The 26,612-nt window shown below is 42.0% G+C and overlaps 2 protein-coding genes across 2 annotated transcripts in view; one reads left to right on the top strand and one right to left on the bottom strand.

Annotated features, from left to right (window-relative positions):
* The window catches only part of tmem244 (transmembrane protein 244), a 49,130-nt gene that overhangs the window by 12,253 nt on the left and 10,265 nt on the right, over window positions 1–26,612 (bottom strand). Inside the window, exon 4 of the mRNA XM_054761274.1 lies at window positions 3,104–25,924. The gene's annotated coding sequence lies outside the window, so the exon portion shown is untranslated. The remainder of the gene's footprint in view (window positions 1–3,103; window positions 25,925–26,612) is intronic.
* tmem200a (transmembrane protein 200A) lies at window positions 15–15,433 on the top strand. Its single transcript, XM_054761272.1, has 5 exons — window positions 15–552; window positions 10,668–10,805; window positions 10,877–11,178; window positions 11,255–11,418; window positions 11,803–15,433. The coding sequence occupies exons 2-5, from the start codon at window positions 10,675–10,677 to the stop codon at window positions 12,868–12,870; spliced, it is 1,665 nt and encodes a 554-aa protein (XP_054617247.1). The 5' UTR covers window positions 15–552; window positions 10,668–10,674; the 3' UTR covers window positions 12,871–15,433.

The raw sequence follows: 26,612 nt of genomic DNA, 5'->3' as shown, positions 1-26,612 counted from the left end.
TACGCACGCCTGACACATGTTTGCCCGCACGGAAGCGCTTTGGAAGCGTTAGAAGAAGAAGGAGCAGAAAAAGAAGCAGCGAACGCTCGAAGGAATACTTTAAAAAAAACATTTTTTGTGTGACTCCAAAGGCAACAGTTTGCTGCGGTGGACTTGGTGTTTGTTGGCTTTTTAAAATCAACATTTTGACACGAAACCACGGAGGACGAGGGGTTTTTTTTACGCACAGCCACAGTGGAGAAGGACGTGACGACGGCGGCTCTTGTAGGTGCATTCTTCCAACTTCGTCGAATAAGCTGCACGACTTTGGAGTCATTAAAAGTGGACGCTTTTGTTGCAAAAGCTGCTGGATGAAGTCGTAAAAAGTGTTAAGCTCGGCGGCTGAGGAAGAAAGTGGTGACATTGCAGCATGCATGCACGTTAAATGTGGAAAAGTGTGGACGCTTGCAGCCTTCACAGAGGAAGATGGAGGTGTCTTTAGTCCAGACTGCATCCTCTAATGGTCCTCCCTGCCTAATGGACCACTGACCCCGGGAGCTCTTCGTGTAAAAGGTAAGTAACAACACTGACTGTGCTGATGGAACAATGCACAAAGCATCTCTTCTACAGCGCCATGCATGCATATTTCATCTTCTTCAATATTGCATGCACGACTAAAAGCCTATTCATTATTTCTCAGCGCTTGGCAGTATTTACTCATCTTCAGAGCGCCTAAGAGTCCACCGGGCATATGATACACTCCCTGGACTCCTCATGTCATGTAACACCGGCACCAAAAACCTGCATTTACTCAGGATGGGGAAGTTCACTTTTTATGGATTAATTGAACAAAACAGGAGTGACAGGGAAGAATATCGTGTGCAATAACTACATTAGGATGTTCACGTGTCTGACGGCTGCGCAACACAAATGACTGGAACGAGCATATTTGCCACAAAGTTTGACATTGGACAGCAGCAATAGTCCTATTTTATTCACCTGTATCTGTGCTGTACTGCGATATAAGGGATCGGGCTTCAACCATATTACGATACACTGGAAGAAAACCATGTATGTGACAGAAGAAAGGGAAAAGTTTTTGCAGGAGAAATGTAGTCATTAAATACAAAAGAACACTTTTTTCCCCCCGCAGAATTTTACCATCAAAATAAAAAAACAGTTATGTCTAATCATGTTTTTGAACAGAGCCGCCAAGGGAACGTGGAGGAAAAGAATTTTGATGGGTTTAAAAAAAATAAAAACATTTGCAAGATCTCGCAATACTTTTGTGAGATAGCGCAATAACTTTTGTGAGATCTCACAAAACTTTTTCGAAATAACGCAATAATGGTTGCAAAATAACGCAATTACGCAAAATTACGCAATTTGTGAAATAATGCAATAACTTGCAAAACTTGTGCAAGAAAGTTTTGAGAGATAACGCTAAACTTTTGCAACCATTGCATTATCTCGCAAAACGTTTTGCGAGATCTCGCAAAAATGTATTTCTTTATTTTGTTTACCCATTAAAAATATTTGAACTTTAAACGGCTTTACACTCGTCATACCCGATACAGCAGACGTAATCAGAGTAAATAAGACACATTTTTAAGACGTAAATAAAACACGTGATGCTCGTGTTCCCTGGGGGACTTTAGTACCAGGCGGACAGGAAGTGACGTCGAAGGTTCCCAGTTGAGTTTGAGCTTGTCGTGGGTTATGGCCCAACAGTAGCCTGTGTTATTGTTATGATTGTTATGATTGTGTGAGATAATTTGATCACATCTCACCTTCTGGCGACACCTAGTGGCCAATGTAGAACACTACATTCACAAGTACAATGTTTCTTCTGCCTTGTATTTGTATTTTAGTTCATTTAGTTAGTTCATTTAGCCATTTTTATGCTTGAAAATACTTAGTTTAGGCCAACAATACGTACAATTGGCTTAAATATGCGTTTTTTTTCTTTGCTCATAAAAGGCCGTATTCAACCACGAAACAGCCACCATTTCTTATTTAAATATTTTCTGAAAAAGCATGATATAGTGAGGGAGCGATATTGGAACCACGATATAGCGAGGGATGACTGTAAACATGTTATGACACAGCTCTTGTATTGGATGTCATTGGAAGTGTAGCGAATGTTGCTACTGGAAATGTGTGGCGCCCCCTATGGGTTGAGGTGAAAATGCTTTGTAAGACATGCGAGCATACATGTACTACAGATATCCTCAAGGTTTTATCATCATCACGCAAATCGTTGATGACTTGCGGACAATTAGTTCATAATTTGTCCCTGCAAAGACGTTTTGCTTGACGTCGGCCATGTTTTTGTCACACGTGTGTCTGTTTTGTAGAGCTGTGTGAGAAATTTTCATGACATGAGTTTTTCGCGACTGTCTCTTTGTGCGTTAGTGATGGCATCTCGTGTCATCCGGCTCTGGCTTTACAGATGCCACCAGGGTAAGGGTCAGAGGTCATCACTACAGGCTTGTTTGCAACCCTCCTTCCATGGTCAAATACCCATCCTTCCTCCTCTTCCTCCTCCGCTCGTAAAAAAAAGAACAGTAAAGTGTACACAATGTTCTCAGCGAGGTCAAACGGCAGCTTTTAACGACGTGTGAGATGCTACTGCTGCTACTTGGATCAGCTTTTTGGCAGCCAAAGTCCTCATTTAGGGGAGTCAACAGGTGAAGTGTCTTTACAGGAAACCTGATAAAGACATTTTAAACAGAGCTGGTTGCAAACAACAGTGTAGAAATGCTGGAGAAAACAACAACGAGGGGACAGTTTTTTTGTCAGGATGGAGTGTGGGTGACTGACAGAATGAGTAATCCCTGCTGGAATCCACACACACGCGCGCGCACACACACACGCTTGGCATGATTCTGCATGTGATGATTCAATTCCAGATTCAATTGAGTGCAAAGAGACACTCAGTCACAGCTAAAAGATGCCAGACGTTTAAAAAAAAACATGCATCATCAATGTAACAAGGAGGTTTATAAAAAGGTTGCGACACCTCGGAGGCTGCAGAGGAACGTACGCTGGTGAAATAAAAAGGAAAAAAAGCCGGGAGGGAGGGAGAAGACAAAATGACATCTTTTCCTGACGAGTGACTCACCTCTGGAGGAGGCCAACAGGGGAGAGACGCACGCCACCCTTCCCGGCGTGTCACCCTTTGATTGGGACGCCTTCACGATGATGCTCCTTCCGGCTTTCCTGACAAAAGATAGACAGGTTCTGCAGGGGAATGGCTGCAATAAAATGCGTAAGCTGTGGCTACACAGACACACGGATTACATTTGCACTATTTAAGTCATGCTTCTTCCTTCCCGAAAAGCAAGAAGTAATTAGGACAACATACTGTAACAAGTTGTATGAAATAATTGTTATAGTAAACCAGAAGAAAGTCATGGACCACAATGTACCCCTTCAGGCATCCAGCTGTTGTTCATGATAATGTACTTTTGATGTAATTCACTAAACAGGTGAGAATAAAGTGAGGGTTGTAGTGCTAGTCGGACATCCGGGCTAAAGGCTACACTGTGACTCTGATTGTGATTCCTATCGATCATCTTTCGTTATCATTTGTTAGTGGTGAGTACCTACTGTATACATTTAACACTTTAAAATGTGCCTAATAAGTGTGTGAGGCGTAATTAGGGCTTAAACCTGGATTGTGCTTCAACGCCAGCGGTGTCCAAACGTTTTCCAGCGAGGGCCACATATTGAAAAACGACAGGCTGCAACTCTGCCATTTTTATATTTTGTTTCGCAACACGTGTAGATATGCTAAGAAGTTACATATACTGTATTTAGGTGAAAGCATATATCCTGTATGTAGGTGAAAAAGCCTATTATTAATATCAACAGCTCTCTTTTCTCTTTTTTTTCCCCATTTTTGATGGGTTTTTTTTCCAAATATTCAACATTCATTTTTCCTTTCAATATTGTAACTTTATTCCCATAATATTTGGACTTTGTTCCCATAATATTCAAACTTTTCCCCCAACTAATTTTCCAAAAATGACGTTATTTTGTTTTGTTTGTTTCCCATAATGTTATGACTTTTAAAAATATTAACTTTTTAATATTTCAACTCAATGCTACTAAAACATTATTTTCCCTCATAATAATCTCAGCTGTTCTTTCCATTTCTACAGTTTTTTTTTTCAATTTTCCAACTTTCTTCTGGCATATTTTCTTCTAGTAATTATGACTTTATTCCTAGAATATTTTCACTTTATTCTCTTAACATTGTAACTTATTCCTGCAACTTAATTTTCCAAAATGTACAACTTAATTTGTTGTTTTGTTTGTCTCTCACAATATTACAACTTCAAAAACAAACAAACTCTTTTTTTTCTTTAATATTTCAATTTTATGCTACAAAAATTTTGTTATTTTTATATTACAACATTTTTTTCCATCTTTTTTGTCTTCATATTTGGATTTTATTCTTGTAAAATGACTACAAATCTTTCAATTTTTGCTGTTATTTTTTATTTCTTTAGTTTTCTTGTTTAATGATATTTTTAGAATGTGCTGCGGGCAAATAAAAAAATAACCGCAGGCCCCAAATGGACTCCTGGACCGCTCTTTGGACACCAATGTTCTATGCACGTAGCTAGTTAGCTTCTTATGTCGCAAATGAACAATGGCAATTTACTAGGGGTGCAACAATACGTGTATCTGTACCGAACCGTCCAATACATGCACGTACTGAAACGTGACCCCTGTATCGTACAATACGCAGTTTCATATTTAGTTAATCAACTTCTGACGGCGCTCTGTGCTGAAAGCTCAGTGTATCTGCGATCGACTACTCTGGCTTAGGTTGCATTGTCAAGCACAGAGCCACTGAGCGCCGCCTCCCACAGTCAGATGGGGTGTTTCTTTCCTGCAAAGAGATGCAGTACATACACACCTCCTTTACCTCCTCGTGAGAAAATGGAAAGGAAAATCTTGTCTCTCTTTGACCACATGGTCATTTATGTACATGTAAGTATACTGTATTGCACAACAAAGCAGCAACAGAACAATGTTGGAATAGCGGTAAGGAGCAAACTGCTAAGTCAGCATAAACAGCACTGATGAGTAGATTGCCAACAACAGTACAACAAGTGTAGCTCGCATAACTTTCACACCGACAGCTGGGGCTGAGTGGCAACATTTTAAAGCGCATGCAGAGCGTTTGTGACGCTACAAATGCAGCTACTGCTATCGTAATAAAAAAAAACACACATCAGGAGGTTGCCTACAGCCACAACTGTTAATGCCAATGTTTTTTAAACCGGTGTTAATTAGAGACCCTGGCGGTTATTTAGCATTTATCATATTGAACGCCAGCAACAAAACAAATCTCACAGCTAATAGAATGTAATTAGTTATCTCGTAAGCTATGAAGCGATTCCCTTGAAGTGAAGGAATCAAATTACGAGACGTTACTACCCATATTTCAAGTTTCAAGTCAATTTTATGCTGCTCACCAAGTAAAAAAAATGAATAAATGGCAATGGGGAAAAAAAATACACAATATCCCCAATGTCAGCGTCATTTTCTGTGAGCGACTCACCACTTTTTGGACAACATCCTCCTGGTGAGATGTGGACAGTGGACGGACGAGGTTGACTGGTTGATGATGGAGGGCAGTCCCCCGTGGACGTGGTGTTTACATGGCCCTGCATGGCGTGTTCAATTCCCAGAGGTCGCACTCCCCTTTCCGGGACGAGCTGGTGTTAACTTCCAGTCACGGAACATTTTCAGACTAGTTTCAGATCAGTGCACCGTCCTTTTCTTTGTATTAAGAACTCAAGTATCTTCCGCAGAGAACGAAGCATTGCTGCTGTGATGCTTTACCACCAAAGCCCGATGGCAGCGTGTCAGGTGACCTTAACGACCACAACAGGGGTTGTTTATTTGTCTTGGCAGGCCAAAAAGCCATCTTTGATGCCTTTTGTATTATGCTTAATCAGCCTTGTTTAAACGGAAAAAACAGGGTGGATTGCTTGCACATCTTAAACCACTTCCATTGCTGTCACACATGCAAGGACGATGCATCCACGGTGCCATACGGTGTGAAAGGCATACCTGTGCTCACAGCTGGCAGTTGCCATAGAAACGTGTCACCTAGCAGCAGTAGCGTAAGCACATAAAGGGTCCATGCATCATGTGATGTCTGCTATAGATCAACTTGTGCCACAAAAGGCATCTCCACATCTTCTGTGGCAGTGCGTGTGCAGAGGAAAGCACTTTGGGCCATGAAGGTGATCAGTGGGGGCGGATTCATAATTCACTGAAGGCTAATTGGGAAAGAATGACTTAGTAGGGCGGTGAAATGGGACACGGTCCAATGGCATAAAAGTTTCATTTGACACTGCGTTTCCACCAAATTCACTTTCATTTTCCAAATCTTTCAACATTCTTCTTAAATAATCAATTTTCTTTGCAAAATATTGTGACTTCATTCCCATAATATTCTAATGTTTCCCCTAAGTCATTTTCCAAAAATGAAGTTATTTTGTTTTGTTTGTTTCTCATAATATTATGACTTTTAAAAAAATTTGGTATTTTTCTTTCATATTTCATTTCTTTGCTACTAAAATATTATTGTTCCCCATAATGGATGGATAATTCTTCAGCTGTATTTTGCATTTCTCCTGTTTGTTTGTTTTTTTTTTTAATTTCCAATTATTTCAACTTTCTTTTTTACCGCAATCCAATTTTCCAAAAATTACAACTTTATTGGTTGTTTTGTTTGTGTCTCATAATACTTTAAAAATAACATTTTTTTTCTTTAATATTGCAACTTTATGCTACTAAAATTGTTATTTTTATGTTACAACATTATTCTTGCAAAAATTATGACTTTTTGTCTTGAGATTCCAGCTTTTTTCTCCTAATATTTTGATTTAATTCTTTTTACTACTGATTTTTCCATTTTTGCTGTTGTTGCTTTTTTTTTTTTTTTTTTTTTTTAGTTTTCTTGTTAAGTGATATTTTTAGAATGTGCTGTGGGCCCCCAAATGGCCCCCGGACCGCACTTGGAAATCACTGTTCTATGCCGGTAGCTCGTTAGCTTCGTCTGTCGCGAATGAACATGGCAATAGCAATTTACGAGCGACTGAAAGGGTTTTATTGCAAACATGGATACGAAATCGTAGGAGAATGTCAACATTGAGTTATGTGGAAATGGGCGGAGGCGGAGGAGCGAGGCGTGCGTCAGCAGCCGCACATTACACATTAACATTATAACTTTTTCTGCAACCTAGTGTTCCAAAAATTACAACTTTATTCAGTGTTTTGTTTCTCTCTCATAATATTATGACTTTAAAAAAATATATAGAATTTTTTCACTAATATTTCAACTTTATGCTGCAAAAATTATATTATTTTTCCTCATAACATTACGTTATTCTCCAAAAATTACGACTTTTTCCTCATAAGATTCAAAGTTTTTTCTCTTAATATTTGGATTTTATTCTTGTAAAATCACGACTGATTTTTTTGTGTTAGATTATATTTTAGAATGTGTTGCGGATCATTAAACAAAACAGCGAGGGGCCATTTACACTTTGGACACCCCTGTATTACATCGTATGTAATGGATGCCACTATTTACTGGACGCGGGTGTTTTCAATCTGCCAAAAAAACAAAATCTCAGGAGTGTTCCCGTTTAGTTTATACCGTGTTGAGCGCTCCTAGTTAGTGAGCGTGATGCTTTGGTTTGAGTGGTGTCTTGTCAGGCGTCTGCTACGTGTTACGACAGCTCTTCCAGACACCTAAAGTTGACATGCACTTGACTTGTTTTTTCATCACACCCACTTTTTTTACTGTTCCTGTAATGGAGACGTTTTGTGCTCCCAGTCCTTAAAAGTAAAGGTGCTGCACTGTACAATACAAACGAACTCCCTTTTTTTGAAGCATACTTGACTCCAGAGGAAAAGAAAACATCTGTGGCAAAGCCTTTTTACCATCGAGATGATTGACATGGAAAAGGCATTAAAATGCGAGACGGAGACGTGAGAGCTGGTGGGAGGAGGAAATATTTGGTCTTTTGTGCAACTCCCAGTTGCTTTGTCTGATTCGTAAATGTGAAAGGAAGGTAAAGTGACAACAAGAACACTAATTACATTTGAGAGAGATTAAAAATATCTCTGCTTATAGTCAGCAGGGAGGATAAAGTGGAATAGAATGGAAAAGTTCCAAGCAGAAAAGAAAAGACCACAACATTGACAGATGACGGTCACATGTGTTCACTCTTTGAAGCCTCCAATGCACATCATCTCATCCCTGCAAGGGGAAAGTGGGAACCAAAATGGTCACCCTGGTTGTTGGACGCCAGCTCCGGTCGCTCTAATCTTCTTAGCGCTTCAAAAGGGACAATGCTAATGTTCATGCCATCTGAGATTAAACAAGCATTTAAACCCAAATGAAGGACGTCCTCAAAATAGACACGTTTGTTTTTAAGCCCTCCGTCATTTGAATAACTATTCATAGACCAGATGAGGGCAGCTGGTGATGATTCACTGGAATGCAATGTTAAGATTGCAGCGCTGCGCTTTACGACCACGATAAATATGTAAACAATCAATAAACTGATGCTCTGTTTCCGTATATGTCTTGTCATGTTGCTTTGTATAAAACAATTAGCATATACATGTACCATTACTACTACTACTACTACTACTACTACATTTATGAGCACCAAACCTGAGAAGTCTATCATCTCCCTCACTAGTTTGCTCCACCTTGAGAGGAGAGACACTCAAAAAAATGAAAAAATACGCCTTCCTCAGGCTTCGCTACACAACTTAAAATGCAGCTACTGTAGAGACATGGGTTCTGTAAGTTTGATCAGGTTGTTTTTCTTGCAGCAAACAGGCTAACCTAGCACGAGGTTACTGGAAAAACGTCACTCTCGTGTTAGCAGTGTAGTTTTCCTGACATCTTGAATGTAAAACCTCCTTCCTGAGACTTCGCTACGCGTCTCAAAATAAAGTTCTGCCAACTACAGTATCCGTCAGTCAGCGACAAATGCAAAAGTTGTAAGTTTGATGGCTAACCTAGCATGTGTTGCTGTTAAATTGTGAGGCGTGGACAAACAGTTCATTAGCATTAAAGCTACAGACACACAAAACTGCGTGTTCCCAGTCGGGCTTCCTAAAAGCACTTTTGAATAGGGGTGTCCCGAGACACTCAGTTCATGAGACGAGACGATACACAAAATTGGGTCTACGAAAACCAGATGATACAACATTGTAACTTGACTTTTAAGAGAAGTACAACTCCTACATTACACTCTTGTGCACCGAGACAAAGAGACTGTATGTCTGACAAAAGGGCCCACCCTGTTCATGCTGTCGTTCTATGGAACAAATACGTCAAGGTGCTGAAAGTAATGCACAGAGTGAACTCTCTTCCTGTCTGTTTGGGGGCGAGAGACGAGGAAGACAGACATGCATGCAACATGCACAATATATTGATGGAATATTGATGCAATGCTTCTCAAACAGTGGGGCCGTCAAACTGTCAGGGGGAGAGCGTGCGAGGCCAGGAGTCATTTCAGTGTTCAGAGAAAATAATTGAGAGCCACTGATTTCTTGTGTTATTCATGAATTTATGAAGACCTCAAGACAATTATTTTTTCTGAACGAGAAATCTTGTCACATTTTAATCTTGCAAGATCTTGTGACAAGAGGTCTTGCGACGCCCCTAACTACTACTACTACGTTTATGACCACCAAACCTGAGAAAAATCTATCATCTCCCTCACTTGTTTGCTCCGCTTTTGAGAGAAGAGACGCTCAAACACTCGCTTTGGAAAAAATACTCCTTCCTCAGGCTTCTCTACACAACTTCAATGCAGGCTGGAGCATTGCCAACTATCCATCTAGCAGCTACAGACGTGGGAGCAGGTTGTTTTAGCAAATAGGCTAACCTAGCATGATGTCATGTCATGTTAGCACGTAATGTGTATATATCTAAAACCTCCTTCCCCAGGCTTCGCTACACGTTTCAAAATAAAATTCTGCCAACTCTCCGTCAGTCAGCGACAGATGCGAAAGTTGTAAGTTTGACCATGTTGTTTTTCATCAGTGAACAGGCTGACCTAGCATGATGTTGCTGTTAAATTGTGAGGCGTAGACATACACAGCTCATTAGCATTAAAGCTACAGACACACAAAACCAGAAGGTTTTTGTGTGTGTTTCCAGGACGGCTTACTAAAAGCACTATTAAACTTGTCTAAATTTCAGTATCAAGACTAGATCATACTTCCATTGTGCAACCTCTCACATGTCTTTTAAGTTGTTGAAAGAGACTATTATATGGGCATAACTAGGTCAAGAGCTTTTAAATGATGATTAATGAAGCTAGGGATGATGCCTGCTATAGCTTGGCGTCAGCGGGAGCAAATAATTCCACGACTGCTTCACGAATGCAGGAAGTGGTGGTGGCAATGCATACCCATGCGGGAACAATGCGTGTTGTGCGTACTTTGTCATACACTAAATATATACGGTACCTGCAGCGTGGCATTCCGTGCAAACGCTCAGTGCACAAACCATCTAAATGCACTGCCACGAATTGCGGGACAAAGCGGAGGCAAAAGTGTCAAGGTGGCCTAGGAATAGATGAAGCAAGCTCACTACCTTGTGCTTTTTTTCCCATGTGTCTGTCCAGGTTAAGTATGACAGCTGCAGCGGGTGTGCTGACAGGCTTGGCAAAGCTAAAGCGCCAAGACTCCGCCCGCTCTCAGCAACGGCCCATACCGCCAACATCAGCGGGCCTTGGCAATGCTGCCTCAGAGGGTGCTCCGAGGTATTTATGGACTTCCAGCCTATCTACTGTAAAGCTATTGATGTTGTGTCTCTTTCATATTATTTCTATAGGAAACGTAAGCGCCGTGCGGACGTTGTTATTGTGCGCGGCAGGCTCCGCCTCTACTCTGCATCAGGGTTTTTCCTGCTCTTGGGCCTGGTGATCCTGGCAGTAGGGATTGGCATGGCCACACTGGGCTACTGGCCACAAAGTGAAAGCTCATCCTCAGGTCAGTCCTCGCCTGGAGGAGGATCTAAGGCCCAAGCTGACGGGGGAGCCAAAGTGTCCGCCTGGGGAGATGCGAGCGGCGCCAGCGTGGCTGCTGCAGCAGATGACGCCACAGGGAACTCCAGCACAAGTCGAAATGTGGAAGGTAATTTGATTCACAGGTTTTTTTTTGTTTTGTTTTTTACAAAATGTTAAGAGGATGACTCATTGTCTGCATGCAGGTTCGGCTTCCAAGCAACCGGGGGGCGCTCTGACGCGGTTCCTGGAGCAACATCGTCACTCTGAGAGGATGAAGATGCTTGGGCCCTTCACGATGGGAATTGGGATTTTTATCTTCATCTGCGCAAACGCTATTCTCCATGAAAACAGAGACAGAGAGACAAAGGTGGGCTTGAGATCCACTGAAACTACCTGCCTCTCATTTGGTCCGTCTACACTCATTCATGCTCATTTCGTCTAAGTGTGCAACATGTGATTTCCAGTGCTTCCAACCTCCATCCGTAAATCCTTCCCAACTCCTCCCAATGTGCAGCCTTCCAGGGAATCCGCACGACAAACACCTCAGTCACAAAAGTGCATTACGTTTGGGCTGGGCACAACATTTGCCTTGAGTCTTAAATGGAGTGAGGTTCCTGCGACTGGCAAATTTAGCGCATTGGGAGTGGTTGTTGCAAGACTTACTTTCCTAGTCCTCTGTAACCAAACTTTATCACAAGCCGAGCCTCAGCTTTTGCCTTTCTATTCTTAATCTTGCTGTGTTGTGCTGCAGATCATCCACATGCGAGACATGTACTCCACAGTCATAGACATCCATCGCCTGCGGCAAAGGGAGCACAAGCAGCACCTCCAGAACAACAACATCTATGCAAGAGAAGATCTCCGAGCCTTCGGCGCCGAGTACAACCCGCTCCTGGACTTTCCCTCTTGGGCTGGAGCTGGAGGGGTCTCTATGGAGGAGGAGGTACTGCTTGGGGATGAGGAGGTCGACCAGCAGAAGGAGCAGATCAAGTTGGACTACAGCTTCGCAGGGCTGTTGGCGCCGCTCTACAAGGATCGGGCTTTCCCTGGGTTGGGTCCCTCAGACTCGGTGCGCCCCCAGTGGTCAGTGGACGGGGACAGCGAGAAGGGAGGACACCACGCGCGCTCCATAGTGTCCTCCTCCATCTCGGCATTTACACTCCCTGTTATTAAACTTAACAACTGCGTCATCGATGAGCCGGAGATGGAGGCCATTACTGAGGAGGAGAGAGGAGGACACAGGAGAGACGGCAAGAGGTCACAACCTCTCAGCGCCATGGAGTCTCTGGCGGTTCCGGTGGCGTCTGTTGCTAAGGCCTCCAAACCACCGGGCTTGCACCGGAGCAATTCCGCATACTCCTCATCATCCTCCTCCCCCCGCTCGTCAGTGTCCTCATCCTCCTTGTCGCCAGCTCCGTCCTCTACCTCGGGCTGCTGGCTGTCCCCTGGATCAGCCAGAGCCGACTTTGGCTCCAACTCATCCCTGCACATGCTCAGCAGCCACTCCAAGTCTCTGGACCTGGAGCGCAGGCCCAGCATGCTCAGCGTGCACCGGGAGCAGCGCAAGCACCCCAGCTGGCCCCGCCTGGACCGCAGCAACAGCAGCCGCAGCATCGCCAAGGGCTACACCCGGCTGGAGGACAGAGAGGACCACGGGGAGCGCCTCTTGGATGTGGCGCCGCCTGCCGCGGCCAAGCAAGACTACAGCAAGCGTGAGAAGCTGCTCATGATATCGAGGTCGCACAACAATCTGAGCTTCGAGCACGATGAGTCGAGCGGTGGCGCGCTGAAGAGGGGAAGCTCTGAGACCCGGTTCTGAGGGGTTCAAAGAAGTTGGTTTTGTGCTTGTTTGTAAAGCCAATGGTGGGCTTTTTGCGACAAGCTGCACTTTGCAGGGAAGCAACTAAAAGATGCTTGAAAGGAGAGCTGGAGAACAGTTTTGACAGGAACACAAGCAGGGCACAAGGTTTTTGGGTCAATGTGATTCTGCCACAAAAGGCTTTAAAAGTAGCTTTTTTTGTGGTGTTATTCAATAAAAGGTGGCAGCTGTTATTCCAGCAAGGTCAGTGGAAGTTGTTTTTTAAGCTAGGTCTCTTCACCAGAATTGAGGAAAACTAGCACTCCTCCAAAGCCCAGCAACTTTATTTAGGATCGGCACCGTCAAAGAACCTTCAGGGCAGCATTTGTGTTTCAAAATATGGGAAATATAGGCGAAAACAGGAGAAACAAGGGATTTTCATTGATAGCCATTTTTTCATTGATGGTAAAAATACAGCAACGAGAGAATGCCGTCAACTCACCACCGGGTGGTGATCGGTTGACAGCTGCGGCCATCTCGTCACCCGAGTGGCCAAAACATATGGCCAAGTCCGATTAAATGAACATGAAGTCGATCATCGAACTGCGGCCCAGGGTGCCCTGGTGCCGAGTGCACATATGGACTCTCCAGGTCGGGGATGAGATCCTGCCCCAAGTGGAGGAGTTTAAGTACCTTGGTGTTCACGGGTGAGGGAAGGATGGAACGCGGGATCAACAGGCGGATTGGTGCGGACTCTGCATCGGTCCCTGGTGGTGAAGAGGGAGCTGAACCAAAAGGCAAAGCTCTCAATTTACTGGTCGTACGTTCCTACCCTCACCTACGGTCGTGAGCGTTGGGTAGTGACCGAAAGGACACGATCACAGGTACAAGCGGCTGAAATGAGTTTTCTCCGTAGGGTGGTTGGGCTGAGAAGCCGTGTCAACCGGAAGAAACTCAGAGTAGAGCCTCTGCTCCTCCGCATTGAGTGGAGCCAGATGTGGTGGCTCGGGCATCTGGGGAGGTGTTATGGGCACGTCCAACCGATAGGAGGCCTCGGGGAAGACCCAAGACATGTTGGAGAGACCATGTCTCTCAACTGGCCTGGGAACGCCTCTGGATCTGACGGGAGGAGCTGGACAATGTAGCTGGGGAGAGGGAAGTCTGGGGTACCCTGCTTAGGCTGTTACCCCTGCGACCTGACCTCGGATCAGCAGAAGGAGATGGATTTCCCATGGAAACTAGGCGAATTGTACCGTGCATGGGCCCACTTCACACCTACAGTCCGGCATGTCCAGCTAATGTGAGAGTTTGGCATGATTGGAAGAGGGGGCCAGGGCACGGCACAATCGCAGCGTCTTCATGACAGCTGACACATTTCATCACAGAAATAAAATATAAAGACTCCAAATAATCCATGGCACAGTAATTCAGGTTGTTTTTTTAGCAACGCAATTGTGAAATAGGTGGATAACGTGTGCGCATTGTTTTATATTTCATTCTCTCATAAGAATCTACATTTAGAGACAAGGTTGTGTTTGCAAAAAGTGCTTTTTCCTCTTCTGTTCCATCCAATGTTGTTTTGTCAGCGACAATTCTGTATGTCTTCCATTCAGTGACACCCATGAATGCTGTTAACAGTTTAAATAGTCCTCAGTTAGAAGCACAAGAGGTGCAAGAATGAGCTTATTGGACAGTTGATGTCTTGAATAAAACAGTTTTTCATGGACACCTGTCTTGCTGGATGGACACTACGCACAAACACAACACTGCTTCCTTAGTACTTCCTCCTCCTACTTCCATGAATTCTACATAAGAGCAAAGGACTGGGTGAGTCATCATTAATCATCACTCAGCTGTGCGTGATACGACACACACACTAAAGCATGAAATACGTGCACACACTTCAGAAGCAGACGGTGACGCGGTGTTGTCGTCAGGTGTAACCGGGGGAACAGGTTCTGAAAGACTTATTTCATTCAGTGACTGAATAGTGAAGAATCTGCTACTACGTAGTAGTACTACCATTGTTACATGAAAAAGTCATGCCTCACAGTTGAGCTTGCTGAAGAACTTGCTAGTTCCTTCTTGTAACCATGCTCTGGTTGCTACGCACATCATCCTAACACAGATGGCCGAGTAATAATGCGGTCCAAGTAGAACACAACGTGAAAAAGACAGCGTTCCTGTCATATAGAAAATCTTTGACAAGCGTTTGTGTGTCTGTGGGGGTTTTTTTGCAGTCCATTCTGAATGAGCGGTTTGTTGCAGTAGATTCATAAAAACAGCAGACGTTCTCATCACACACAGGATCGTTGACAAACATTTTTTTTGCAGTAGATTTTTAAAAACAGCAGAGCGTTCCTGTCATATAGAGGGTCTCTGATGAGCTTTTTTGTTTCCAGTAGATTTTTCAAAACGTTAAAGTAATCCTGTCATAAAGAGGATTTGGAAGAACTACCATTTTTGCAAGAACTTCTTAAAACAGCAGTGTTCCTGTCACATAGAGGATCTTTGACAAGCGTTTTTTTTGGAGTAGATTCCTAAAAACAGTAGCGTGTTCCTGTCACACAGATGATTTTTGGCAAACATTTGTTGCAGTAGATACTTAAATACAGCAGAATGTTCCTGTCATATAGAAGGTTTACTCGTGTTTTTGCAGTAGGTCCTTAAAAACAGCAAAGCAGAGGATCTTTAACTAGTTTTTGCAGTAGACTCCCCAAAACAGCAGTTCCTGTTATGAAGAGGATGTGGAAAAACACTTCTTAAAAACAGCGGTGTGTTCCTGTCATATAGAGGATCTTGGACAAGCATTTTTTTTCTGCATTACATTTTAAAATCAGCAGAGCATTCCTGTCACATAGACAATCTTTCATGAGCGTTTTGTTTTCTTTATGTTTTTACAGTAGGTTTTAAAAAACAGCAAATCACTCATGTCATGAAGAGAATTTGGAAATACTACCATTTTTGTAAGAACCTCTTAAAAACAGCGTGTGGGAGTGTTCCTCTCCCATATAAGATCTTTGACTAGTGTTTTTGTGGAGTACATTCTTAAAAACAGCACAGCATTCCTGTCATACAGTATAGAGCTTTAATGTTTTTTAAAGTAGATTCTTAAAAAACACATTGCACTCCTGTCACATAGATGATCTTTGATGAGCCTTTTTTTTGCAGTAGATACTTAAAAACAGCAGAATGTTCCTGTCATATAAAGGGTCGTTGTGTAGTAATGTTTTTGCAGTCGGTCCTTAAAAACAGCAAAGCACTCCCGTCATGTTGAGAACTAGTTTTTACGGTAGAATCTTAAAAACAGCAGAGAATTCCTGTCATACAAAGGATCTTTGACGAGCATTTGTTTTGCAATAGATGTTTAAAAACAGCAGAGCATCTCTGCCACATAGATGACCTTTGACAAGCATTTTTTTGGCAGAAGATGCTTAAAAACAGCAGAGCGTTTGTGTCATATAGATTAACTTTGACAAGCATTTTTTTGACAGAAGATGCTAAAAAACAGCAGAGCATTTCTGTCATAGAGGATTTTTGATGAGTTTTTTTTTTTTGCAGAAGATTCTTAAAAACAGCAGGGCGCTCCGTCACAAAGAGAATCTTTGACTTGCATTATGAGCCAATAATCAGTGATTTGTCAACAAAGGCATAAGCAGCTACAGTACTACAGTACTTCTGTGAGGGTTTTTATAAACAGAAGAAACTGTAAATCCCAACGGATCACATATTTATAGACACCTTAATAGAAAAAAGGATTGACTTTGAAGACCCGGGATACAGGTGAGACCTCCCCAGTGTGAACCGCGAGAATTGATTTTTATTTCTTTCATCTCTCCAGGTAATCACGCGGTGCTTTATTGTGCGCTGCGCGCCCCTTCCCCGCACACGACAACGGCAGGAGGTGTGGGCAGCTGGCTGACATGATGCGCTAAAAAACAAGCTAATTACTTCTGGCATCAGCAAAGCTAGGGAGTGAATTAATGCGGTGAAGTGTGGTACAACACTGCTGCAAAGATTATGGCCACGCGGCGTGATGGAGCTGTGTTAGTATTCCAAGTGCGCCACCTTGTCAGCAGAGTGGGCAAGGGATGAAGCTAAAACGGCAAAGACAGAAACAAGGCTACAAGCTGGCTGTTGCCTAGCTATGCCCGGAAACCATGCAAATATGCCCCCTAGTGGTTGTGAGTGACATAGGGGTCACAGCAATCTAACTGACTGAAACAATGTTGAAATTTCAACTTACCGGTAACTAAAAATCATTGTGGTTTCAATGATATTTCAATGATAATACCAAAACATTAGGACTCATTTAATGCTGTTCAATACCAGCATTTAATAAAAACCCTGCATTATCTACAGTCAGGATGTCACAGGCTTAAAAGTTGTTTAGTTTTACCTCCTATAATAGCAGACACACACTTTATTATTCATTTTCATGCATAAAACCTCCTGTTCGCATAACGGAGCCACTTTTTCACAGCTTGATCAAAAGCAAGGGTGATAAACGCACACTAACCCTGTTTCTGTGCCTCAGCTCTGGACATTCCAGTATTATATAGCCCATAGTCTCCACTTTACTACAGACTTCTGTTTTATTGCTGTCCACAGTCTCCTCTGTGTGAAATAGCGGCACATTTTGTACTTTGATTGACTTAAAAACGGTGTAGACAAACGGCGCTGCAATGGCTGAACATTTAGCTGAGCACGGGGAGGATTAAAAACCAAACAAGTGTAATTTATGAAGGCTGATTTAATGACGGCCATAAATAGCCACACGGGCATCTGTAAGTGATTTTAATTCACTGCAAGCGCCTCATGCAACACACTGACGACACTTCTCATCACTTTGCACCAACTCGAACAGAAAAGTCACTGTCACTGCCACATGGGTGGAAGACCCAGGCAGTGACAATTCCAGAGTGTGTGTGTGTGTGTTTGCATGGCCACGGGGCATCAGTGGGCGTGCCAGACTAGTTGCCATGGCAGCCTGCCCATGGAGGAAAAGTTTATGTCACTCGCATGTGCAAAACTGCAGGATGGACATGTCAGGAAAGGTCAACACAATTCATGTATGTGATGCACACCGGTTCCCCCCACATAGCGACGGGGATTAAATAAAGGGACGTTGCATGAATATATTATGGAATGCGTTCAGATCTAAATATAGAGATGATGGGGGATGCTCCCATGTTGTTATGCCTCGCTCGTGGAGGGGCGCCTTGTGAGATGGAGTGCAAGATGGAGGCTTCTTCACATCTGCCAACCTTGAAGACACTGAAAAATTGGGTGCAATATTGATATTGATATTTTTTAGATGTTTTTTGTTTTTTTTCTTTTCTCTCTTTTCAGATGTTTTTAAATGTTGTAATCAAGGCTAAAAATATAATACATATTTAAATTGTGGCTATCAAATGATTAAAAATTGTCCGGACTGGAACCAATCAACCGCTATAAACTAGGGACAACTGTAATTGGATTTACATGATTTCTTATGGAAAAGATGGAACGTCCGTTTCGGTTTGAATCAAAACTTCTGGGACAAATGAATGACGCTAACCAAGGTTCCACTCTCTCCTACATGTAAAAAGTGGTATACCATCGCGCTTCTTGGAGACACACACTCTCATGGACAAACACAGCTCATTACACAGCTCACAGATAAAATGGCTATATTAAAAAGATGTCTTGATAAAAACAGATTATCCTTGAACTTAAGTAAAACTAAAACAATGCTATTTGAAAATAGCGGAAATATATATAGAAAGAGAAATAGAAAGGACACGTACGACCAAATACAAATAGACGGAGTGGATATTGAAAGGGTGAACAAAAATACATTTCTGGGGATCATAATAGATGAAAAAATGAGCTGAAAATCTCACATCAAAAATATACAATATAAGGTGCCGAGAAATACTTCAATATTGAATAAAACAAAATTTGTTCCTGATCAAAAATCACTCCACAATCTGTACTGTTCTCTGGTATTACCATATCTAACTTATTGTGTGGAGATAAGGGGTAATAACTAGAAAAGCAATCTTCACTCACTAAATGTACTGCAAAGAAGATCAGTGAGGATAATCCATAATGCCGCGCATAGAGAACAAACAAATCCCTTATTTTTAAAATCACAAATATTAAAATTAGCTGATTTAGTACATTTTCAAACCGCTAAAGTAATGCATAAAGCTAACAATCACCTGCTACCCAAAAATGTCATACAATACTTTTCTACAAGAGAGGAGAAATATGATCTTAGGGAAAAACTAAACTTAAAACACTTATATGCAAGAACAACGCTAAAAACCCGCAGCATTTCAGTAGGTGGAATTAAATTATGGAACGGATTGAGCAAGGAACTCAACAATGCACCAAGATGAGCAAATTAGAAATACAATACAAGCATTTGATGTTTGCAAAATACAAGGAAGAATAGTCTTGAATTTGTTTTGTTATGCTTGTCTCTATTATTATTTATTTATTATTCTACTGATTATTATATTTATTGTGAAAAAAATCTTAACAATTGCATCATCATATTATTATATTACCTTATTATTCTGTGTATTAAAAAATCACATATGGAATACAGGAAGTGAATAAAATGTACTGCACAAGATGTGTAATGGATGGGGGGTAGGATTAAATAAGCTTTGATTCCTCCTACTCCTTTTGGACATGTGGAACTGTGAACTGAATGTTGTGTGATGTTTTCCATTGTAACTTGCGTGCATGTTCAAATAAAATGAAACCATAACCATTAGCATTAAAACTACGGAAAAGTGTTCTTACTAAAAGCACTGTTAAGCTGTCTAAATTCCAGCATTAAGGCTAACACACTTCCAATACGCTATTGTGGCACCTCTAACACCTATTTGACTGATAAGTAAGGTTCTTTATTAAAGATGTGCATGATATGCTGTGCTGTGTGCAGAATTGGAGGCAACTTGTGACCCTTCAGCCCAGATGTCGACGTAATGAGAAGCAGGATGTCTATGGACCATGCAAGCATGTCTTCTGCTCTCATGAGGCACCCCTGCTTGCTCATTTTCTCCAACTCTGTCGGCGAGTTCATCCTCCCATTCTCTTGTCTCCCTTTCAATTACCAACTACCTCTGTCTCGCTCTCTCCCTCCTGTAGGTCTGTGATCCTCTCGCTTCTCTTCTCTCCCACTTGCCTTCTCTTCTCCCTGCATTATGTCTGCTTTGTTATACAAGACACGAGACTCCAGCTCCAACAAGAAGCGGTGAGCTGGAAGACATGCTGCTTCACTGGGAGTTGACTTGACAGTATAATGCTTGGAATTACATTACAAAAAAGGGCCGATAAATGCAGCAGTGTGGCATCGGCAGAGGTCAGGCAGCTTCACAACAATACAACAGCACACACAAGCACAAACTGTAGGTTGTATACAAGTGAGTGAAAATGCATCTGTGCGTGTTAAAACTTCCAACGCCTCCCTTCTACCGCTAATCCTGCGGTCGCAGGCATCATCTGCCCACTCACCCAATCAAGTAGACGCATCCTTCATCTCTTATTACGAGCCAATTAAATTAGCTCGGCTGCAAGGAGTGACCTCTGGGCACGTCTTGCATTGATTTTAATTTTTTTCGGCCTCCATTAGAGGCTTTGTGTGATGTTTCTCGGCGAGATAATGTCAGATAAAATGGCAGTGCTTGTATATTGCTGCCATGAACTGGAACATAACAAGAACACACCAAAGGAGTGTCTTTTTTGATGAAATGTTGAGACAGAAAAATTGCACAGAGTCGAGATGGGCGGATCGATCCAAATAGCAATAGGGTAGTATCAGTATCCAATCAATACTAAGGTGATGAGATCAATATTTTTCAGTTCTCGTTTGTGTTTATTTTCACAAATATCCATTACTTTTTGTTGTGTTACATTGTTAATATTATATTTATATACATTGTTTACAAAGAAAAAGTTAGTTAGTTAGTTTTGCACTACAGGACAAACCTCGCTTTTTGTACGCCCCAGTTTTCATACGAGTTATTTTTTGTCTGAAAATTTTGCTAAAACATAGCCTTTGTTTCCGTATGAATCCGCTTGCCCCTGCATGGTATCGTTACGCAAAATCGAGTGGCCAAAAAGGCAAGGCAAGTTTATTTATAGAGCACAGTTTATATGCAGGGCAATTCAAGGTGCTTTACAGAAAAGAAGGTTTAAATTACTTCATAAAATCCATCCATCTTCTACTGCTTATCCGAGATCGGGTCGCGGGGGCAGCAGCCTAAGCAGGGACGCCCAGATTTTCCTTTCCCCGGCCACTTCGTCCAGCTCCTCCCGGTGGATCCCGAGGCGTTCCCAGGCCAGTTGGGAGACATAGTCTCTACAACGTGTCCTGGGTCTTCCCCGAGGCCTTCTACCAGTCGGACTTGCCCTGAACACCTCCCCAGGGAGGCATCATGACCAGATGCCAAAGCCACCTCATCTGGCTCCTCTCAATGCGGAGGAGTATCGGTTCTACTCCGTCTCTCCCGGATGACAGAGCTTCTCACCTTATCTCTAAGGGAGAGCCCAGCCAACCTACGGAGAAAACTAATTTCGACCGCTTGTACCCGCGATCTTGTCCTTTCGGTCATTACCCAAAGCTCATGACCATAGCTGAGGGTAGGAACGTAGATCAACTGGTAAATTGAGAGTTTGCCTTTCGGCTTAGCTCTCTCTTCACCACAACAGACCAATGTAGAGTACAGTACAGTAGAGTACAGTCGCCGCACCAATTCGCTTGTCGATCTCATGTTCCATCCTTCCCTCACTCGTGAACAAGACTCTGAGGTACCTAAAACTCCTCCACTTGGGGCACCATCTCATCCCCGACCCAGAGATCATTCCATAAAAACATAAAATCATTCTAAAATCATTCCATAAAATTCCATAAATCATTCTATAAAAGAAAATAAAGAATAAATGAATGGTGCAGCTAAAATACTTCCAGTTGTCATATGCACATATGCACTGTTGAATAGCCTGGATTTGAATATTGCCAAAGTTGTGAATTGTTGCACATCTTCTGGAGGACTGTTCCAGATTTTGGCAGCACTGAAACGCAGCCTCACCGTGTTTATTCAAAGCATCCTACACGTTGCTGACTCACTGTCCGCGCATTTTTTATTGAGTGTGACTGCTAAATAACCTGCCATGGGGCCAAAGAAGGTTGTAAGTGCCAGCAATTTTATTAAGAATGCGAGAAGCAAAATTGAATTCGATCTGGCCAGGATATTACAAAAAGACCACTTGTCACTTATAATTATTTTGCAAAAATATAGTTATTCTATATAAAAGTTATTTTAAGTTAATATTTTTGGGTGTCTGGAATGGATTAACTGGATTTACATGACCCTTTGTCGCCTTACTCAATTGCATTATTTGGTTAATATTGTTACATTATCTTATATTGTTGTATACATATATACATTGTTAAATTGTTTGGTGATAAAATTTGTAATTTTTTTTGGCCTAAAATCTTGATTCTGATTATAGTCAGGATCACGAAAAAAGGCAAAATCCCAAACTCCTTCAATGAACTTGAAAAACTTCAAGTAAAAAGTATCTAACATTATCAGTATAGGTTTTGGCAATGCTGGCCTTATACAGTGGAAGCTCGGTTGGCATCCGCGTGTTTTTCGTTTAATGTCGAAAATTTACACCACCATTTTGCGGCTTGCGTGCATTCCCCGGTTAGCGTGCAATATGGCGCGCGTCTTGTTACTTTATACTGTAAATACACTGTGTGTGTCCAGCTGTGTTGTTAACTCATTCAATACCAAAGGCGTATTTATACATTTTTATAACCCTGCACGCCCTATCACAACAACTTATTTATACGTCTTTTACGTTTTTTTGCGCAATAGGCAAAAAGAGTTGATGATGCAACTCTCCACTCGTGCAGTAACAGTGCAGAACACATTTAAGCCACAAGGTGGCAGAACTGCATTTGATAAGAGCTCGGCAGGGATCATGTCAATGGAAGAATCACACATGACAGAAAGGAGGAAGTGGGAGAGCGTGAAGGATACGCATTGTAGGGACATTTTAACACATGCACACATGCACACGCGTGCACACACGTAGTTCAGTTCCAAATGTGAAAATTGTAAATAGCTCATGGTGTTGTATTTGTAGATAAATTGTTATTTTGGTGTAAGGCACCCCCTTTTTGTGTTGTTTATGTTGGTGTAGTTGTTTAGATATTTGAGCAGTCACAAAAGCAAAAAATATTTTTTCTGATGAAAGACGGGAGTCTAATCTTTCTTTTGGTAGGTTCCATGTTTATATAGCCATACAACACAATATTCTATGTGCCTTGAAAGATCAGTCAAAATTGTCTAAAATACCAGCTGCTAAAGGGCTTGTCTTATCTTTATCACAAAACACCCTTCCTTGTTAGCATCCCATTCGCTCGCTATAGAACTGGAAGTTATGTCGCAAATATCAACGTAAAACATGTTTTTATAGTTTTACGTGCATAAAACAATTGTAAATGCATAGAAATGATGAATGAAAGGGATCAATGAACATTTAAGTTGCTTTTATCTTCAGTGAAGACTGTTCCCAAACACTTGATGTGGCAGCGAGATCAACCACCGACACCTTCCTGTTTTCACTAACGTCAAGAATCACGTCTTCACTGAAGGTAAAAGTAACCTTAAATGTTCATGTATCCATTTTTATACGTATTTAGATTTCCAATTCAGCAAGTCCAGCTATAATTGTAAAAGTATAAAAACAGGTTTTGTGTTAAGATTTTTTGGCTTTCTGGAATGGATTGTTTGGATTGGCATCCCTTCTTACTGCAATATTTGATTCGGTTAACGTCCCTTTCGGTTAGAGTCGGACCTTCTGGAACGAATTAAGGATGCTTACCAAGGTTCCACTGTATTTATTTTTGTAATTTGCAGTACAGTGTTTCCCACCCCTTGTGTGTCATGGCAATTTTTCATGGACAGGAACAAAACGGGAAAAAAACATCAAAGGATTGTCTTTTTGGGTTTCACCTCGCACAAGTTGAGATAGGTTGCACACAGCATACCCCGTGGCAGAGTACAATCTGACATTTCATACGTTCAACACCGGTGACCCACAGAACCATGGCACAAACCCTTGGTAGTTACATCTTCAAAAAGAAGAACAAACCTACCGAATGTCATGCATGTTCACACATACACACAAAAGAAAAAACACTTCAGCACTCACATTTAACGCGTATTCTGCCAAGTGGCAACGTCACGCGAGCGAAACAAACACAATATTCCCTTTCCGCTGGTCAAAGTGATGCATATTTGATCTGAAGCCACATGAATTATACACCAAGCGGCCTACACACAAAGTCATTGTGCAAATGTGTGATGGCGAGACGGGGAAAAAATATCTTTTTGTTCCTAAATGATGGTAAGTGGATGTTGTAGTTCCTATTTAGTGACAGTAATAATGTCTGGTGGTCATCGCCCTGTCCAACATTTCTTATTCCATTTGTTCATGCATGCCATTAGCTCCATCACATCCCTGTCTGCACTTTGCCCATTCACGCCTTGAAGATTTGACTTCAAAGCCTCCGTTTCACCCCTTCTTTGCCCCCGTTTCCGCTCCCCGTGCCACTGCATTTCTCCAGTTCGCTTTTGAAAAATCCTCCATGGCTCCTCTACAAAGCTTCTCCCAGACATATAATGAATGGAAGGATTACAGACACTGTGACCTGTTTAATCCTAAATGTATTCTTTAAGGGATCATTAGTGATGGGGAAGACTTTCATAGGTTGTAATCGCTGCCAGCGCTTCCATAAGGAAACCAAACATACTGAGAACATTGGCATCAATAAGCTATTGTTGTGTAGTCATGCTAGGTCTTGGAGCTGGGGGCACCTATTAATTTAATCAGAAATAAAGTCTTAAAGTCAGAAATTTGGACGAAAGACGCTCCATGGTGACACAGGTCAAAGATCCTGTATTTAGCAGTGGTGTGCTTCTGTTTTTAGGAATTTGCCTGTTTTCAAGGATGTACCAAAAAAATAAAAACACAAGTCATAAGAAACAACTAATTCCAGTTGCCTCAATTCAACTTTTGCAGACTTGTCAAAGATCCTATGTGACAGGGGCACTGCTGTTTTAAAGATTTAATGCAAAAACACTCTAGATGTGACAGGATCACATTGCTGCAAAAACACCAGCCAAAGATCGTCTATATAACAGGAGCGGGCTACTGTTTTTAAGGATGTACGGCAAAAACACTCGTCAATGATATTCTATATGACACGGATGTTCTGTTGTTGCTAAGGATCTACTGCAAAAGATCCTCTATATAACAAGAGTAGGTTATTGCTTTTAAGAATGTGCTCTAGTCAGTCATCCTCTATATGATAGGAGAGCTCTGTTGAATGTAGGAGTGGGCTGTTTTCAAGCATCTACTGCAAAAATGCAAATCAAAGATTCTCTGTATAACAAGAGTGGGTTACTGCTTGAAAGAATGTACCGTATTTAAGGATGTACTGAAAAAACGTCAGTCAAAGATATTCTATATGATAGGAGTGTTCTGCTGTTTTTAAGAACCTACTGCAAAGAAGTAAGTCAAAGATATTCTATACGACAAGGACGCTCTGCTGTTTTTAAGGATCTACTGCATAAATGCTAATCAAAGATGGCTTGTATGACAGGAAGAGATGTGCATATCAAGATGCTAACAGCTGGTGCAGCAAAGTGAAACACGTTAAATAGGCAAGCATATTTCATACCAGCAGAGGAAAGGAATGGATGGAGGTAAAGTGTGACCTAATTCATTTCCGCATTTATTTATGTTTTTTTCCTTTCACCTTGACCGTCTGCCACCGCCTTCTTCACATCACATTTCTTTTTTAAAAAGCCTTTTTTGTTGCAGGTGAAATGACCCCTCTTCAGAGTGTGAGCATCATCATCTTGGGATGAGTAAACCTTTTGGTCACAGTGGATTAGGTTTTACCTTTCACACAGCCACGCCTGTGACACAGATGAATGCATTACGGTCTTGGTCCCACACATCCTTACTCTTCCATGCGGAGACTACAGCTTTTGGCCTGCGGGTGCACAATAATCATACGGTATATGAGGGAATTGTGACATCATACCGATAAATCTGGCTCCCATAAGTGATAATTAAAAAAAAAAAAACACTCCAATGAGGCGAGATTACCCGTACTGTGCGGGTGAGAAAATCAAGCGCTCCTTTTTGCTCCTGCCGGTGACATTAACAGCCTATCGTAACTTCCCTTGAGCTCACTTGTAAACGAACATTCACTTTCCGACGAAGACAAAACCTTATCAGCCACCTGAAACGCCAGCGCCGCGGCGTTTGAAAAGCGCAAAAGGTTTGTGTTCACATTGTAACAGGCAGCCAACTGCAAACGGTAACAGCCCAAATGTATGTGTGGCAGGCTGCAATTAAATGAGCTCGGCTGCAAGGAACATTTCTACACGTTCTTTCTCTCCCACCAACCTTGCTTTATTTCCGTATTATTTTTTTCCAGCGTTTTGTCCTCTAACCAAAATTTCTGAGTGTTTGATCTCTGCCCCACTTGTAATAATGTGAGGCAGCTGTAATAAAGGCTGCTCTGATATGAAGCCTGCCTCATGAAGCCACCTCATCTGGCCTGGTGATGCTGATTTGTTGCCGTAGCAACAGAATTAGCGGCTGGAAAAGCTGCCCACAGCCTCTGTTGTCTTCTCCTGCTTTATTATGCATATCGCCCTGAGTTTTAATCCGGT

Source organism: Dunckerocampus dactyliophorus, chromosome 19, assembly GCF_027744805.1.
Source record: "Dunckerocampus dactyliophorus isolate RoL2022-P2 chromosome 19, RoL_Ddac_1.1, whole genome shotgun sequence".
NCBI classification, from domain to species: domain Eukaryota; kingdom Metazoa; phylum Chordata; class Actinopteri; order Syngnathiformes; family Syngnathidae; genus Dunckerocampus; species Dunckerocampus dactyliophorus.
This window is presented reverse-complemented; position numbering and strand designations above follow the sequence as displayed.

Coding starts and splice junctions, on each gene's coding strand:
- tmem200a (XM_054761272.1), top strand. CDS start 10,675: ATGACAGCTGCAGCGGGTGTGCTGACAGGCTTGGCAAAGCTAAAGCGC. Junction 11,179..11,254: donor CACAAGTCGAAATGTGGAAG/GTAATTTGATTC, acceptor GTCTGCATGCAG/GTTCGGCTTCCAAGCAACCG. Junction 11,419..11,802: donor ACAGAGACAGAGAGACAAAG/GTGGGCTTGAGA, acceptor GTTGTGCTGCAG/ATCATCCACATGCGAGACAT.